The sequence below is a fragment of the Hippichthys cyanospilos genome, chromosome 11 (genome assembly GCF_059441005.1).
Source record: "Hippichthys cyanospilos isolate Australia breed blue-spotted pipefish chromosome 11, RoL_Hcya_1.0, whole genome shotgun sequence".
NCBI lineage: Eukaryota > Metazoa > Chordata > Actinopteri > Syngnathiformes > Syngnathidae > Hippichthys > Hippichthys cyanospilos.
The window spans coordinates 15039252-15054335 of record NC_142379.1 but is presented as its reverse complement, the minus strand read 5'-3'; the positions used below and the strand labels follow the sequence as shown (position 1 = coordinate 15054335).

The window sequence follows — 15084 nt, the reverse complement described above, 5'->3', positions numbered from 1 at the left end:
TCTTTTATTTTCACAATTTTCAACCGATATCTGCAAAAAGGCAGCCTTGTCTCACTTCAAATGTGCAATTAGAACCTAGAACAAAGAGTAATATGTCATCTTTGTGTAAAACACAAACTAATTGGGGCCAATCTTGAACAAAGTACTTTAAAGATATTTGTGTTGAAGTGCAAGTTTCTTCACAGAAAAGACCATAGGTAGACATTATTGTGCTCCCGTGGTGCTCAGAAGAAAGGATAAATAAGGTTTGTGAAGGAAAACTCATCCAAACATGATTTTGATTTTGCGGTTTGTATTGAAGCTGAATGATGCGGTATTTTGTTCCAAAACATCTTTACTATTGTGTTTCGATTTGACCATTTATGACTTAAACATCATCAACATCTACTCAGCAGAGTAAAACTTTAGTTGTTCATAATGGATTACTTCTTACCAATATTTTTCAGGGTAGACTCGGGTTTGAATTTCCCACCTGATCTGTGTACAGTGGGCCCCCGGGTTACGAACTTAATCCGTTCAGCGGCTACGCTCGTATCTCGAATTGCTCGTATAGCGGGCAATCCAAACCCATGTTAATTCGTGAGTGCGTGCAACGCGCGCAGAAGCCTTAGGTAAAATCATCACGCTGTATACATAAATTAATATTAAGTGACATAATCTACTGTACAGTTGCATTAAATAACAAATACAAAGGATAAATGACTTTTACCTTTGGAAAGACGTGACTTGTGCTGAGATAAGCAGAGATGAGCAGAGATGAATGCTCTAAGTCTATACGGTAAATCAGATATGCTATTGGTCTTACAGTGTCAAAGTAACTTTTTCAGTCAGGGTTTTCTCTACTTCCTTCCATCCCAACCAGCTGTGCCATCAAGCTAGATAAAGGCGTTCGGCCAATAGCATATCGGCACTTCTGTGATTGACGTGTGACACCGGCCAATAGCATCTCCGTGAGTGAGACCGGGTGACCTTAATCGACCAATAGCATATTGGCGTCTCCTTGACTGACTGATAATTATTTGCACTTTTTTTTTAAACGGTTGGAATGTATTGACATCTTATTGATTAAAACACATTTAAATCTGTGACGATTTTTTGTCCTGCAATCGGCACACTTAATTTCATGTCAACTGTTTTTCCCGACGTGAATTGAGCACGGTGGAAGCGGGGAGGTGGTTGTGTGTGTTGCATTTACTAGGCAGCACACTTATGGCTTGTTCGAGCGTCAGTTCACCTTTGGTTACAACTCACAAAATTGCAACAATGACGCTGTCTCAATGCATATCGGGAGATCGCCGACTAACCTGACATGCAATCTTGTCTAGCAACCATTATATGGCGCTGTATCATCACCCGTAATAGGGTGCAGAGATTAACCTCTTGAGTTAATACGGCAACGCATATAGGCTATTGGTCTTACAGTGTTACAGTAACTCTTTCAGTCATGGTGCAAATCACGGAGATACTAAAACATCATCCTCTTATTTCTTCCTTTACCGCTGCTAGTAATTTTAGAAGCTATGTCTAACAGATAAAGTTTGCAAAGTCTTCAAAACATTCCGTTTTTCACTCATTTTGTCTACTTCCTTCCATCCTGTCCCATCAAGCTAGATAAAGGCGTTCGGCCAATAGCATATCGGCATTTCTGTGATTGACGTGTGACGCCGGCCAATAGCATCTCCGTGAGTGAGACCGGGTGACCTTAATCGACCAATAGCATATTGGCGTCTCCTTGACTGACTGATAATTATTCGCACTTTTTTTTAAACGGTTGGAATGTATTGACAATTAATTAAAAAAAAACACACATTTAAACCAATGACAATTCTTTGTCCTGCAATTGGCACATTTAATTTCATGTCAGCTGTTTTTCCCTTTAGCTGTACAAACACTACACTTAAATGGTAATATATTTAGACACCGTGAGTGAGACAGTCAGTGTGAGATTGTAAGACCAATAGCGTTCACGTTACCGCCATAAGTATCTATTAATGATTGTAAATGACGCAACTGCTGAATATATTGACGCAGTTAGGCGAGAACTTACCTACATACTCAATGGCTGGTTTGACGGAATGCTCGCAAGACGAGAGGTTTGCTCGTAAGCGGAGGACAAAATTCTCCCTGATCCACGCTCGTAAGGCGGAATGTTCGCAAATCAGGATGCTCGTAAGCAGGGGGCTGACTGTATGTGCATATCACATGCACATGCTCATGTTAGCTTATTCACACAGTCACAACCAGGAGCTAGTATTTTGCATTAATGGATTCTACATTTTCTCGGAGGAGCTCACTCCGGACACCCACGGTTTCGCCATGGAAGGCTTAAAAAAAGAAAACATGACAAGTGTAGCAAAAAGATTGAAACTTTCCTGATGCTGGGCAAGATCCATAGTAAACATCACTTTCACACTTGTACAGAGGAGAAAGATGAGATCCAACTTGGGCTTGAAAAGCAATCCACAAATGCCTTTCTACACTAAATGTGAGAAGTGGACATTTAGACTGAAATGTGTTGTGTTGTTATTAATTCGCAGTTAGCGGAAGCTCACCCACCATTTGTCACAAGTGACTAACATTTAGCAACATTTAGCTTGAAAGTAATGTAAAGAATGGATGAAATAGTATGATGCTTTGGAGAAAAAGTGTGCCATTCAAGTCAAATTTCTTGTTAGTTAAATTGACTTATACTCTTTCTCAAACAATAATTGTGTCCAATTTTTATAACCTCTGTAAACAGCATAATGCAGGTTTCAAGCTAGTTTATTATAAGTCAAGGGAATGTTTTGTCCAAGACAACACGTGCGCAGCCAAACTTGCCAGCAGGGGGCAGAGGAGTGACACGGCATTGTTGACAGTAATTGTCTTTCCATTGTCTCCCTTTCAATGTGTGGCTATTTCTGGACCAGATTCTGACAAAATCAGTCTCATCACTTTCCAGAGCTAATACTGAGTTTTGTCAGTGTGTATCAAGATGTGCACAATCACATGTACAGGTAGTATTTAATAGTGAGCACTTGATGAATTTTAATGGTTCACACACACGACTGTCATAGTATCATGTTAACAATGTATACCTAAAGTTAAACGTGATAGTTAATTCGGACACAACTTTAATGATCTACAGGTAACAAACACACTTAGACGATAAAGATGAACAAATTCATGACATAAAACTTTCAGGATTTCCTAATGCATTGCATTCTGGGGAACGAAGAGTCGCTGAGGTAAAAAGGACACAAACAAAACCTTTTTTTTCTTTATAGAAACTATTGTCCGTTGATTTAAAACAAAAAAATCCCATCTCTTGTCTAGGTTACTTCTCTTATTGTTATTTCTTCAAATTACATTCTAAACAACATTAGGCTTTTTCAAAAGGTATTCACATAGGCTTGGAAAGTGTTTGTACCTTACCTGATTGTTTGAAATGTGTACCTTGAAGAACAAATATGCCTTCTAAGTGCACATTTTTTAAAGTACAGATCATTGAAAATACCGAAATACAGCAACAACGTGTTTGTTGTCTGCTTTTGGAAAGCTCAGTTGTTAGTTTTGTGTGGGTGGGGTCATTTTCCCATTAGTCCACAATGAACTGAAAAAGAGGGGGTAAACATGTCAAGACTGTATACACATGCAATTTTTTTACATGCAAATATTGACTGGAGACTAGTAACAAAGTCTATTATGAATCTGCTAAGAATCAGTTTCAGTTTAATTTCATATTGAAGACAGGGTGAAACCATACAACCAATCCAAGAGCACATTAAAATTATGCAAGTCAACTAAACGTTTTGTTAGGTATCAATATTGTGACAACTATGATGCTTGAGATTCTGCGATGAACATTTTACATCCTCTTGTTTTCCACTCCTCAGCTTGTCCCAGGTGGACACATGGCCCTGGCTGTTCGAAGGAATGTGACTGTGTTCGAGAACATTCCACTGGCTGTGACCCCAGGATGGGGAGCTGTATCTGTAAGCCTGCATACCACGGTTTACAATGTGAGAAAGGTATAATCCCTTCACAGGAAAACTGTTCTCAATGTATTTATTTTGCTAGGCCACAGTAGCAATATATTTTATCCTGGAGGAGGCATGTCTCATTATATCCACATGGGTGATTCTCAGAGGTCAGCTGCCTGAATTCCAGAACATTACTTTAGTAAATTTTCATGACATGTCAAATAGACACACTTTGTTTGCAATAGAAGAGTTTCAGCAACACTGGCAATTGCGATAGAAAGAAAGCCTGGTTACTGAAATTACATTTCAAGAAACTGCAAACAGGTCCCTTGTTGATATATACCGGTATTTGTGTGCCCCACCATAGAATGTGAGCCGGGCTACTTTGGCGCAGGTTGTGAACAGCTGTGTGACTGCCCGAGTAGGCAGTTGTGTGATCCAAAGACTGGGAAATGCAGCCACCAGTGTCCTGCAGGCCTTCATGGGGAAAAATGTCAGCTGGGTGAGAAAACTACTTTCATCATATTTCTTGTAACACAATTGGAAAACACTGCTGGATTCTTGAAAGCAGGATCATCACATTACAACGCCCCCGTGTGGTCTTAATTCATTATCAAAGAGTACAGTATTGTACTGGATTTACAGTAAATATGAACATACTTTGGCTGTGTGACAATGCATATCTTACTTAAGCATGTGTCCACTTGTATGGTTAATGTTTGCATACATAAATGCTTGTGTAAATATGTGCTTCAATAAGTATGTCAAAGTAGTGATAAAAATGAACATGTTTGCAGTGATCAAATATGTAGACGGTAAAACGTGTTTTGCGTTAACTTACAATCTTTATAGAAAAGTCAGCACTGTGTGATTTTATCAAATGTTGCATTCTACAAGGTCTCATCTTTTCGCTGTTGATGACCGGTACTGTGCAAAAAGGGGTTAAGGTCAGGGAAAGTGATTTACGCTCACTCACGTTGTGTTTTACAGTTTCATTGTTGTAACAGGCTAACAGTTGTGCTCTAATGATTTTTCTCAGTGTTTTTTCTTACAACAGTAACGAGATTACTCAATCATGTAATGTTAGACAAAGAAATAAATACTGTAAACAGTTGATGTTTAAAAGCCACTTTAATCAGTCACACTTTGAAGAGAATATTTTCAAGAATTGATCAAATTCATTATTCAAAATTTGTTTGGATTCCTTTGAATAAGTGGGCACTGGTGAAACAATTAATGCAAATCGTTTTTTGATTCAGCTATAAAGCAAAAAAACAAAACAAACATACAAACAAACAAAAAACGTCCAGTACTGTATTGTATTTTTTGTAGTTTCAGTTGTCCTCATGACAAAACAGACCCCAATCAAGACTTTTTTGATGCATTTCTCCTCAAACGAACAAATGAATCATGATGATGATGATGATGAGCTTACTACGGTATATTGTAGATCATGTATATGTCTCATTGGGAACATTAAAATTGTGATCATCATCATCATAGTCTGATTTTTAAACCTTGTTCAGAAAACTGCGTTAAAGTATGAATCTGCACACCTCATGTTGAGCGCAGTATGTTCTCCTGGCTTCTATGGCTCGGGCTGCCAAATGAGCTGTTCCTGCCATCCCGATGCTGCTTGTGACCCACAAACTGGCCAATGTGTCTGTCCGCCTGGAAGGAGAGGTCGCAACTGTGCAATGTGTAAGAAGATGCAGAATCACTATAGTTTTTCCTAGTTTTAAATAATTTCATTGTAGAACAGAAAAGCACTTGCTTCAGTTAAGTATGAGGTAAAATATAAAATACATCAACACAATTTAAATGTGTAACTTCAATAACATCTTGGTGTTCTATAAGTCTTTGCCTAAGATGCAGAGTACTAAAGAAGACGGGTTTATCGTTTAGCTGAAGAAAGTTCAATTCTCGTTGTTATTGTTAATCTCCACTTGCCTTTGTTTCTTGTGCAGCATGTGAATCTGGTTCATGGGGTCAAGGATGCATCAATAAATGCCAGTGTCAAAACAGCTCTCTGGGATGTGACCCGCTCACTGGTCACTGTTTATGTGAGCTTGGCTATACTGGACTCGAATGTGACAAAAGTAAGTATGAGGTTTAGGCAGCGACTGCTGCCACCATGTGTTTTTCTGTAGTCATAACCTTAGCGTGTGGTTCGGAGGTGGACTCAAGGGAAAAGTACAATGCCGAAGGAACTAAAAAACAAAAATCATTATTTTTTTTCAAAAGAATAAAACAAGCTAACCACACAGATTCATAGAATCATGCAAAAATCACCAAACTAAGAGAAGTCTATGTTAAGAGTCAGCAGTAAAGAAACAAAGGATTGACCTAGCATTGCTGAGAGAATAAACGAACAGAAATTCACCAGGAAACAAGACCTAACCAGGACAATGAACTGACAAAATCAGAATAAATGTAAGGAACTAAATCCAAGACAACTGATGAGACGGCAAGAGACATACCTGGACAAGACACAAGAAGCAAGGGCCCAGCATGACAAGAATGGGTGGACACAATGAACAAACAGGTCTAAAGAAAATAAAAAAATAAAATTAAAAGCAAATGACAAAATCAAAACCCAATCAAACCACAAACCTTTCATTCACCGGTTTTCCAGTTTTAATGACCATATTCTATTCTATTCTATTTTAGTCAGGGATGTGTGATTGCCTTTGTAAAAACTCCTCCGAGTCGGACGATAGTTTCAATTTGTGGCATTTTTGCCAAATCTCGTCCTTGTGTTTATGCACGTCTAATATGTGTGCTTTTTTTATTTATTTATTTTTTTTAATTTTTTAGCTCTAGTCTGAACAGTAATATTGTAATGATCCAGCAGAGGACGCTGCAGATTTAGTTTTCTCTTCACGAGTGAAATGAAGTTAAAAAAAAAAAATGACGTCCAGGTTATGTCAGTGGCAAAACTATTACAAAACCACACAAATTCCACAATGCAATGCTTATAGTATTTTGAACAGTACACCATTATTTTTTCTGTCTTTTATTTAATCCCGTCATCTGTTCCGTTGCAATAACAGGCAGATTGATGGCATTAGGTGACCTAATCTTAACAACATGGTAAAATGTTCTGTATAAATGCTCATTTGCCCTAGATTCAAAGTACCATGAGGCCCAACTTTCAGCACTAGATATTGCTGGTGAAATCATGTCCATGCCCATTAGAGCAGAGCCTCTTGTCTTTAGTCATAGTATTCTAATGCTTCACGTTCCTCTGATTGGACCTTACTTTGGAAATCGACCTATCAGTCTGGAGGCCCTTTCCTCTCAAGCTGAGGTGTTCTGTTTCTCGGTCTGCCGGGCCTCTCCTTTCAGGAGAAATCAGAAAAAGGCCTGTGCAGTGAGACTGACCAGATCTCATTGGGTATTTTCTTTCCTAGAATTAAAATAGAAAGATATGGCCTTCCCTTTCAGGGAGATATTTGAGTCTATTCCCATGATTCAATAACAAGATTCATGGCAAAATCTACATGACTCAGAAAGCTTGTTACTATGGCAGAATCATTGTTTCACTGAGCAGTTTATGGGGTCCTGGGACTGCTTAACATTTCAAGATTTTTTTTTTTTTTCCAGTTGAGCCTGACATTGGTTCAAACTGCTGCAACTTGGATGTCCAAGTCAAAAGTTAGAATTTTTGGTAAATAGGACTGTTGTTTCACTGTCACGCTTGCTGTGTTATTGTTGTCTTCCTTTTGTGTATCAACCTTAAATTGGCACCAGAAAATTCTCTCTTAACCGTTCTATTCCTGCACTTTCCTTTTCCTGACTATGTGGTCCTGTGTGGCCCTACTTTATGGGCTGACAGCACTCTTTCTTACACATGCAGGGATCTGGAAATAATCCTCCCGTCTTAAAGAGCTCATTTAGCCAAGAGATGGAGTCTTTCAGTGATGACACAGTGTGTGCGGTCTTCATTTTGGACCGGTTCCTTTGTGCCCACCTATAAACTTTGAGAGAGGAAGTGGGACGGTTTTGAAATAACAAGAACCAGCACACTGCACAGGCTTCTGTGGTTGATATGAAAATTAGTCACCATCTCTTAGTATACCTTAACCAGACCACATTCATACAGACAGGTTAGATACTGTACAGCAAAAGACTCAATATATTGGAGTGACTCGAGCTGGTGTCTCTTGCATTTGAAAATGTTTCCGTTTTTGTGAGGAGATTGCAGTGCCTTTTTGAACATGACCTAATTATTAGATTTGAACTGGTCAGACTGCCCTAAAATGACTGCATCTGACAAAAAGACAGTTGCATAGCTATGGTACGACACACTTCGGTAACAATGAACAAAAGATGATAAACATTACCTTTGAAAGAGTTACCGTAGAGCTCAATTCTGGTGACAGCATCTTCAGTGGGCCAGCTTTGACGAAAGCACAGCTGAACAACTGCAGATGCGGACCAAGACGTCATGCTGTCAGCATGGGAACAGTGATGGGTATGCTTGAAAGGATGTGTACTTCACTCACATTGAGACTGCGGGTTGAACGTCAACGTAGGCAGCATCAGAAGCAGGAGGAAATCATGTAAAAACTAAAGGGAACACCCTGAGTATATGAAACCAATAAAAGTCCACATTTTGGTGTGCCCCAATTTGTGGCTTCCTTTGGTTACATGGTCCACTTATGGATAGAAGAAGTGGTCTTTTGAAGAGCTGCTTTCAATGCTGAGATAATTGGCTCAGAGTCTATACAAAATCTCGTCAAGCTCCAAGTTTTTAAAATGTTTTCCATTATTATATATATATATATATTTATATATATATTTTTTTCATTAATCAATTGTAAAATCTTCCAAAATTAATTAAAATATTAAATGAAGCTTGCAACAGATAAAAATAATAATACTGTAGTAGTAGTAATATTATTATTATTATTATTATTATTATTATTATTATTATTATTATTATTATTATTATTTTGATATTAAATAAAATTGGGGAATTAACCTAAAATCATCTTATATAACTTTCTTCAATCCTTTACAATAAATACGGAATTTAAACAAACAAAATTAAGTAATCTAATCGAAAGGAAAACTACATAAATGTCTAGTTTTGTCTTTGTGCCCCTGTCTCTCATTTACGTTGGGCTCAGATATAAGAGCAGTTGCCACAGGAAGTAAACTGATCTGAGTTGATGAATTAAATTCTTTAAATTGCTTTATTAAATCTTAATTAATCTCCAAAATTAAGGCTTGATTTTTGATGAGCAAGCAAAGAGATATATTTTTTGGCCTGCATTGAGATCTCAAAATCAGTCACAATCATTCACAAATCTTCTGTGATGGGCAACATTCATGTTGCCCAGTTGACTCAGTAGTGTTTTGGCTTAGTTTTTCTTTTGGTTTGACAATGAGAAACAGACGCTTCCACCTACTCGAACTGTCATGTAGGTGTAAGTGGGCGCGGTAACCTGTTTCTTTTTAGTTGAGCATTGGTGGGGCCTGCGGACTCAGCAGGTGCTCGAATTATGGTGTCTCCTCCCTCAAAACGGGAATGGCCTCTGAATTGCTGCTGACTTTGATGTGTCCCAGATTCACCACACGTGTGCGACATGAACTTACTTAATGAACACAGACGCTCTATAAATGAACACTGCCATTTGGTTTTAGCATTTTCACTTGTTGGTAAGACAGTGGACAAGAAGTAGACGAGTCGAATGAGACAAGGGGATTGACAAAAAAAACCCCCAACTTCCTATTTTTGAATGAAGTTGCAAATTCAGTTTCGTCTCAACCCACAGCAAGCCCGCACGGCTTTTACGGTCTTGGCTGTGGCCAGATGTGTGAGTGCAGAAATGGTGCCCGCTGCCACCACATCACAGGAGCCTGCCAGTGCTTTGCTGGCTCGGCTGGAATCTCATTGCATTCTGGGTAATGTAAGCCACATCATTAAAATGGGGTGTGAGGGATGTCCTAAATGCTAAACATCCTCTATTTAAACACAATAATCCCTAAGAATGAGGCATTAGTAATAACTATTTAGGGACAGGTTTGGAGAAAAGAGCCAACACACCCTAGAGCATAAATGGCTTCATCAAGTTCTGGTCTGACAAAGTACAATGAAGAAAATGAGAACTGTGTAAAGACTTTTATTGCCTTTTAAACTCTTCCTATTTTATTTTAGGGTTTTTGTTATTTTTCCAATAAGTTTTTTGTTCTTAACCAGCAATCTTTTTGTCAAAGAGTGCAGTGACGGGACACATCCATATACAGTAATGTACTTTCTTATGTGACATCACATAAAAGTGAAGCTTTGGTACAATTAGACTTTACACAAACAAGGTTTTTGGGGTTGATCGCGATCACCGATCAGCAAGTTTGAAAGTGACCAATAAACAAGCTAAGCTAATTAAACTATTTATTTGATGTATAGATTCGTACACCATTCATAGGTTTTCAGCAAAAATATGTATATAATACTGGTAAAGCATTTTGGCCATTGTTTAATTCATTCAATGCCAGAGATGTATTTTCACATTTTTTTTAAGAGTCCGGACAATAAATTTCAGATACTTAAATATTAAATCGATACTTAAGTATCTTGCATTGAATGTCCGGACTATTAAAAAAAACGAGAAAATACGTCCCTGCCATTGAATGAGTTAACAACTTTTGTTTACAATGCCAAAAACTGAAAAATACACATGTAAAAATATCAATTACCTCTAGAAGTTTTTCAAGAACTTTCCAGGCAAAGTGAAAGGAGTCAGGTCAAACAAAAACAACTTGAGACTGAATCAATGGACGTAAAGCGTAATTAAATAACTATTTTGTAATTAATTTACATCACCAAGTACTGCAAATAAGGAACTGATGCTTGAGCAAACGTTCTTATAACTCTAGAAAATCAACAGTGACACTGGTGCAAATATAAGACATAATGATACCCCTTAAAACATTCAAACAACATATAATTTGTTGGATTGAGCAATTAATTAACTGGTCATGGTTCAGATAACGACATTACCGCTGATCACCGATTTGGGATAAAATGGCAAATACTGGACAATCACGATCAAGTCGATCAGATTAGTATAAAGTCACGTTGAAATGAATAAGCATCTGCAATTCTTTTTTGCATTAATAGTGTGTACATTGCTTCGTTATCACCACTTTAACAGTGTCTATACAAGATATTTTTATATTTACAGTTATGTATGCATCCCCATCAGAATTGTGTCATGTAGAATGTGTGCTTCATTCTCATCAGTAATCTTATAATTTTTCTGGCTGTGGAAGCAAGTTGTGCAATAGGCACTGAGTAAGTATGCATAAACAAACATTGAATAAGATCTTTGGCATATACTATAAATGAGTGTGTCTGTTTCCTCGTGAAGCTTGTCCGAGTGGATTTTTTGGTGAATCCTGCAAGCGGAAGTGTGACTGTGTCCATAGTTCAAGTTGCCACCATGCGACAGGCCACTGTCGCTGCAAGCCTGGCTGGAGAGGAGCCAAGTGTGACAAACGTAAGTGTGGAAAACAATTGAAAATGAATTAAGACATATTTATGGCTATGTTTCCGCAAACTGACAGTGCAATTGCATGTGTTTGTGAACGTAGCTTGTCTCTTGGGGTTCTTTGGTGCTTCCTGTGCCCAGCGATGCCACTGCCAGGCTGGTGTGTCATGCCATCATGAGACAGGGACCTGTGGTTGCCCTGCTGGACTCTCAGGGCCCAGCTGTGAGAAAAGTAAGAATGACAAGGCAAATGTATTTTGAAACAAAAAGTTTAATGCCAATAATTATTTGAAGAATAATTCCCTCATGAGATTTAAATGAGAAGTGGTCAGTTAAACTTCAACCTAACTTGATGTAACTTGGTCACAATAGCAATTAAAATTGTTCTCAAGGCGCAATCTGGAATGGAGTGGGCTGTTTACTTGACTGCTATGTATACGTTTATATGGTTTACAGAGCCAGAAAATGTCTCCAATCTGTAAAGTGTCGAACATCAAACATATATTTACCTGTTTTGCCAGTTGCCAATGTGGCAAGCCATTGCACAAAATATCTTTTTTCTCAGTTGTGAACTGTCAGGTGCAACGAGGTTTCTTTGGCAGTGTATGAAGCACATTTCATCTTTTACAACTTGATTTCAAATATGTGGTCCATGGAGCTGGAGTAATTCATTTCAAACAATATTCCTTTCATTCCTTGGTTGCGATGATGTGATCTGCCCAGGCCTTCAGAATCAGTAGTGCTTGCGGATTTAGCCTAGCCTATGGTAGCATGGGACTGTTTCTTTAATCTTTAAACTTTCCAATCCAACTCACAGAACCATCAAGGTTGGCCACAATCCTTTTTTCAGTCTTCAAAATGGTTAGTCACCTTAAGTCAAATTTGATTAATAATACATACATAACTGTATATATATATATATATATATATATATATATATATATATATATATATATATATATATATATATATATATATATATATATATATATATATATATATATATATATATATATATATATATATATATATATATTCCTCCTAGAGGGGGATTGTATGTGGTCCTCCATCCACCTATCCACCCATTTTCTACAGCCGCTTATCATCATTAGGATCGCTGGCTTGCTGGTGCCTATCCCAGCTGTCTTCGGGCAGTAGACGAGGGACACCCTGAAGTGGTTCCCAGCCAACTGCAGCCAACTGCAGAGCACACAAGGACGAACAATTATTCACACACCAAGTCACACCTAAGGACAATTCAGTGTTTTTGGAATGTGGGAGTGCCCAGAGAGAACCAATGCTAGCACAAGGGGAACATACAAACTCCACAAACGAGGACCGGAGCCAGCTGGAATTCAACTCGGGACTCTGAATCTGCCGCCCTTTTTAACCAAAACGAACAACAAGTTGATACGTATATATGATATATGTATTCCTGCTACCTGCAAGTTCAAATTCTTTTCAAAAGATGGTTAATGATGCTTCATCATTTTGGAAATGTTCAACAAATCTTTATGTAATAAGTAAGACTGACATCCCCCCTTCAAAGCCTTTTATCTTATAATGACCATATTCAATAGAAGGATCTGCTTATATGAAGTGTACCAAAATATGCACAATCTTATTATTGCAGTACCAGCTAACATGTTTTTACATTGTAGTCCTGGGAAATATTTTATGTATTCCCTGCCAACGCCAGCAGTGAAACACTCCCAATTATACTACTTCATCTAATAGTTCATCATGCGGTCCATACCATTTATGTACCAGCTGACCCCCAACACCACCTCAGATCCTTTCCTCTCCTCACACACTGCCCAGACATCTGATAAATGTTACACACCAGTTGCCAAGTAAAACAGAAGGCATTGTTTTTGTCTCCTCAGCAGCGGATAAGAGCTTTTGGAAAGCAGACATGCATAATGACAGCTCTGTAATTACCTCTTTAGTCTGGAGTTCTTTCTTATCTGTTCCCCACGCTGCCTGCCGCTGCCTGAGTGCGACGATCTCACTAACATGTTTGGTTCACAGATTCATGCTCTATGACTGATGGAAGGATTGCGTTTATTCTTTTTTAAGCACAAATGCACTAATGGATAAAGAGTGTGTGAAAACATGTTAACAAATGTTCCCCATGTTTGGGCACCAGAGAATGTTGATGAGTTGTGTCCACTCGGTATTGGAAGTCTATATATGCACACAGTGCATGAGCCAAGAGAAAGAGACTTTGTTACTTCACACTCTAGAAAAGTTGCTGATTTTGCACTTTTTAAAAAGATTAGATCAATGTTATGTAAGTGACTGAGGATTTTTTTTTAGTTACAAAGTTTTCACATAAAATAATGACACAAAAATAAAACGTATTATGCTCATAAAACTATTGCTTTTTCAGTGTACATCTTAGCATGTCTTTAAAAAGGCAGTTCTGTTGAGGTTATACTTTTTATCTGGTATTTTGTATGTGCATGGAACATTTACAAACTACAACAAAGACAGTGCTTATTGCTGCAGATTAGTCTGCAATGTTTTATAGCTACATACAAGTTGTGACTTTTAAAGGGCATGGTTCACGGTATTTTTATATGCATATAAATTAAATTTGGCACATTGGTGATTTAATTTCTTATTAAATATAAGTTGTATGGTATTTCCAGGAAGTAAAACTTCTTGTTTGCAGAGAGCAAACGTCTTACAGTATGGCTGCCTCGCACCCTTCATGATGTCATTTAATGCCTGGCAGCCACGAAACATCCATCCATCCATCCATCCATCCATCCATCCATCCATCCATCCATCCATCCATCCATCCATCCATCCATCATCCATCCATCCATCCATCATCTTTAAAGCTCAAGAGAAACAGGCATTTTATTGACATTAATATGCAAAACTGTGTCAATACACTGCCCTCACAAATGCATATTCCTCCATGACATCATTCCCTGTGGAAACCCAGTATTCATAACATTAGTTCCACCTGTGGGTGAATTATTTACTGCTAATGACATTGATTATCTGGCTTTATGCTCCCAAACATTCAGCATTTTCAAAAGTAAATCGCTGTAGCTAAATAATTACACGTTGCTGTTTACTTGGCAGACTCAGTGCAAAATATCTCCTTCTTAACTCTGGAACCAAAATAAAACTAAAAGATGTGGATCAAATCCGCATGTATTTTCTCTTGCATAGGTGATATGAGGAAGGTGTAGAGCACGGAATAAGCAAGGAATGCTTAGAAATGCATCAATGAAGGAAATAACACTGTGTGAATTTTTATGGTATGAAATCCTCATCGCAACGTTGTTGAAAGCTCTAAAAAGTTGACTTTTCATGATATAGCCTGTTTATTGCTAACCAAGGCATAAAATGACCTAAAATGTGGTTTCCAGATTTTGACTCATGGTTTGATTTTCATAATTATGTCTAATATATACATATTGTATATTGGATGAAAATAATAGTCTACACACAACTATTCAAATGGGAGCATTTGTGGTACTAAACATGAGACTAAGATTGATCATTTTAAAACCTTGTCCACTATTAATTTGACTTACAAAAATAAAAATAAATTAATAATTATGGCAGCTGATGTTATTGTTCTCATAGTCATTTTATTTCTT

At 37.8% G+C, this 15084-nt stretch overlaps 1 protein-coding gene across 1 annotated transcript in view; it reads left to right on the top strand.

The window, feature by feature from the left end:
* Positions 1–15084, top strand: part of egfem1 (EGF-like and EMI domain containing 1) — a 51219-nt gene that overhangs the window by 27060 nt on the left and 9075 nt on the right. Inside the window, 7 exon segments of the mRNA XM_088428106.1 lie at positions 3876–4010; positions 5535–5663; positions 5930–6061; positions 9746–9858; positions 9860–9875; positions 11342–11470; positions 11565–11693. Coding sequence (XP_088284232.1) covers positions 3876–4010; positions 5535–5663; positions 5930–6061; positions 9746–9858; positions 9860–9875; positions 11342–11470; positions 11565–11693 — 783 coding nt within the window.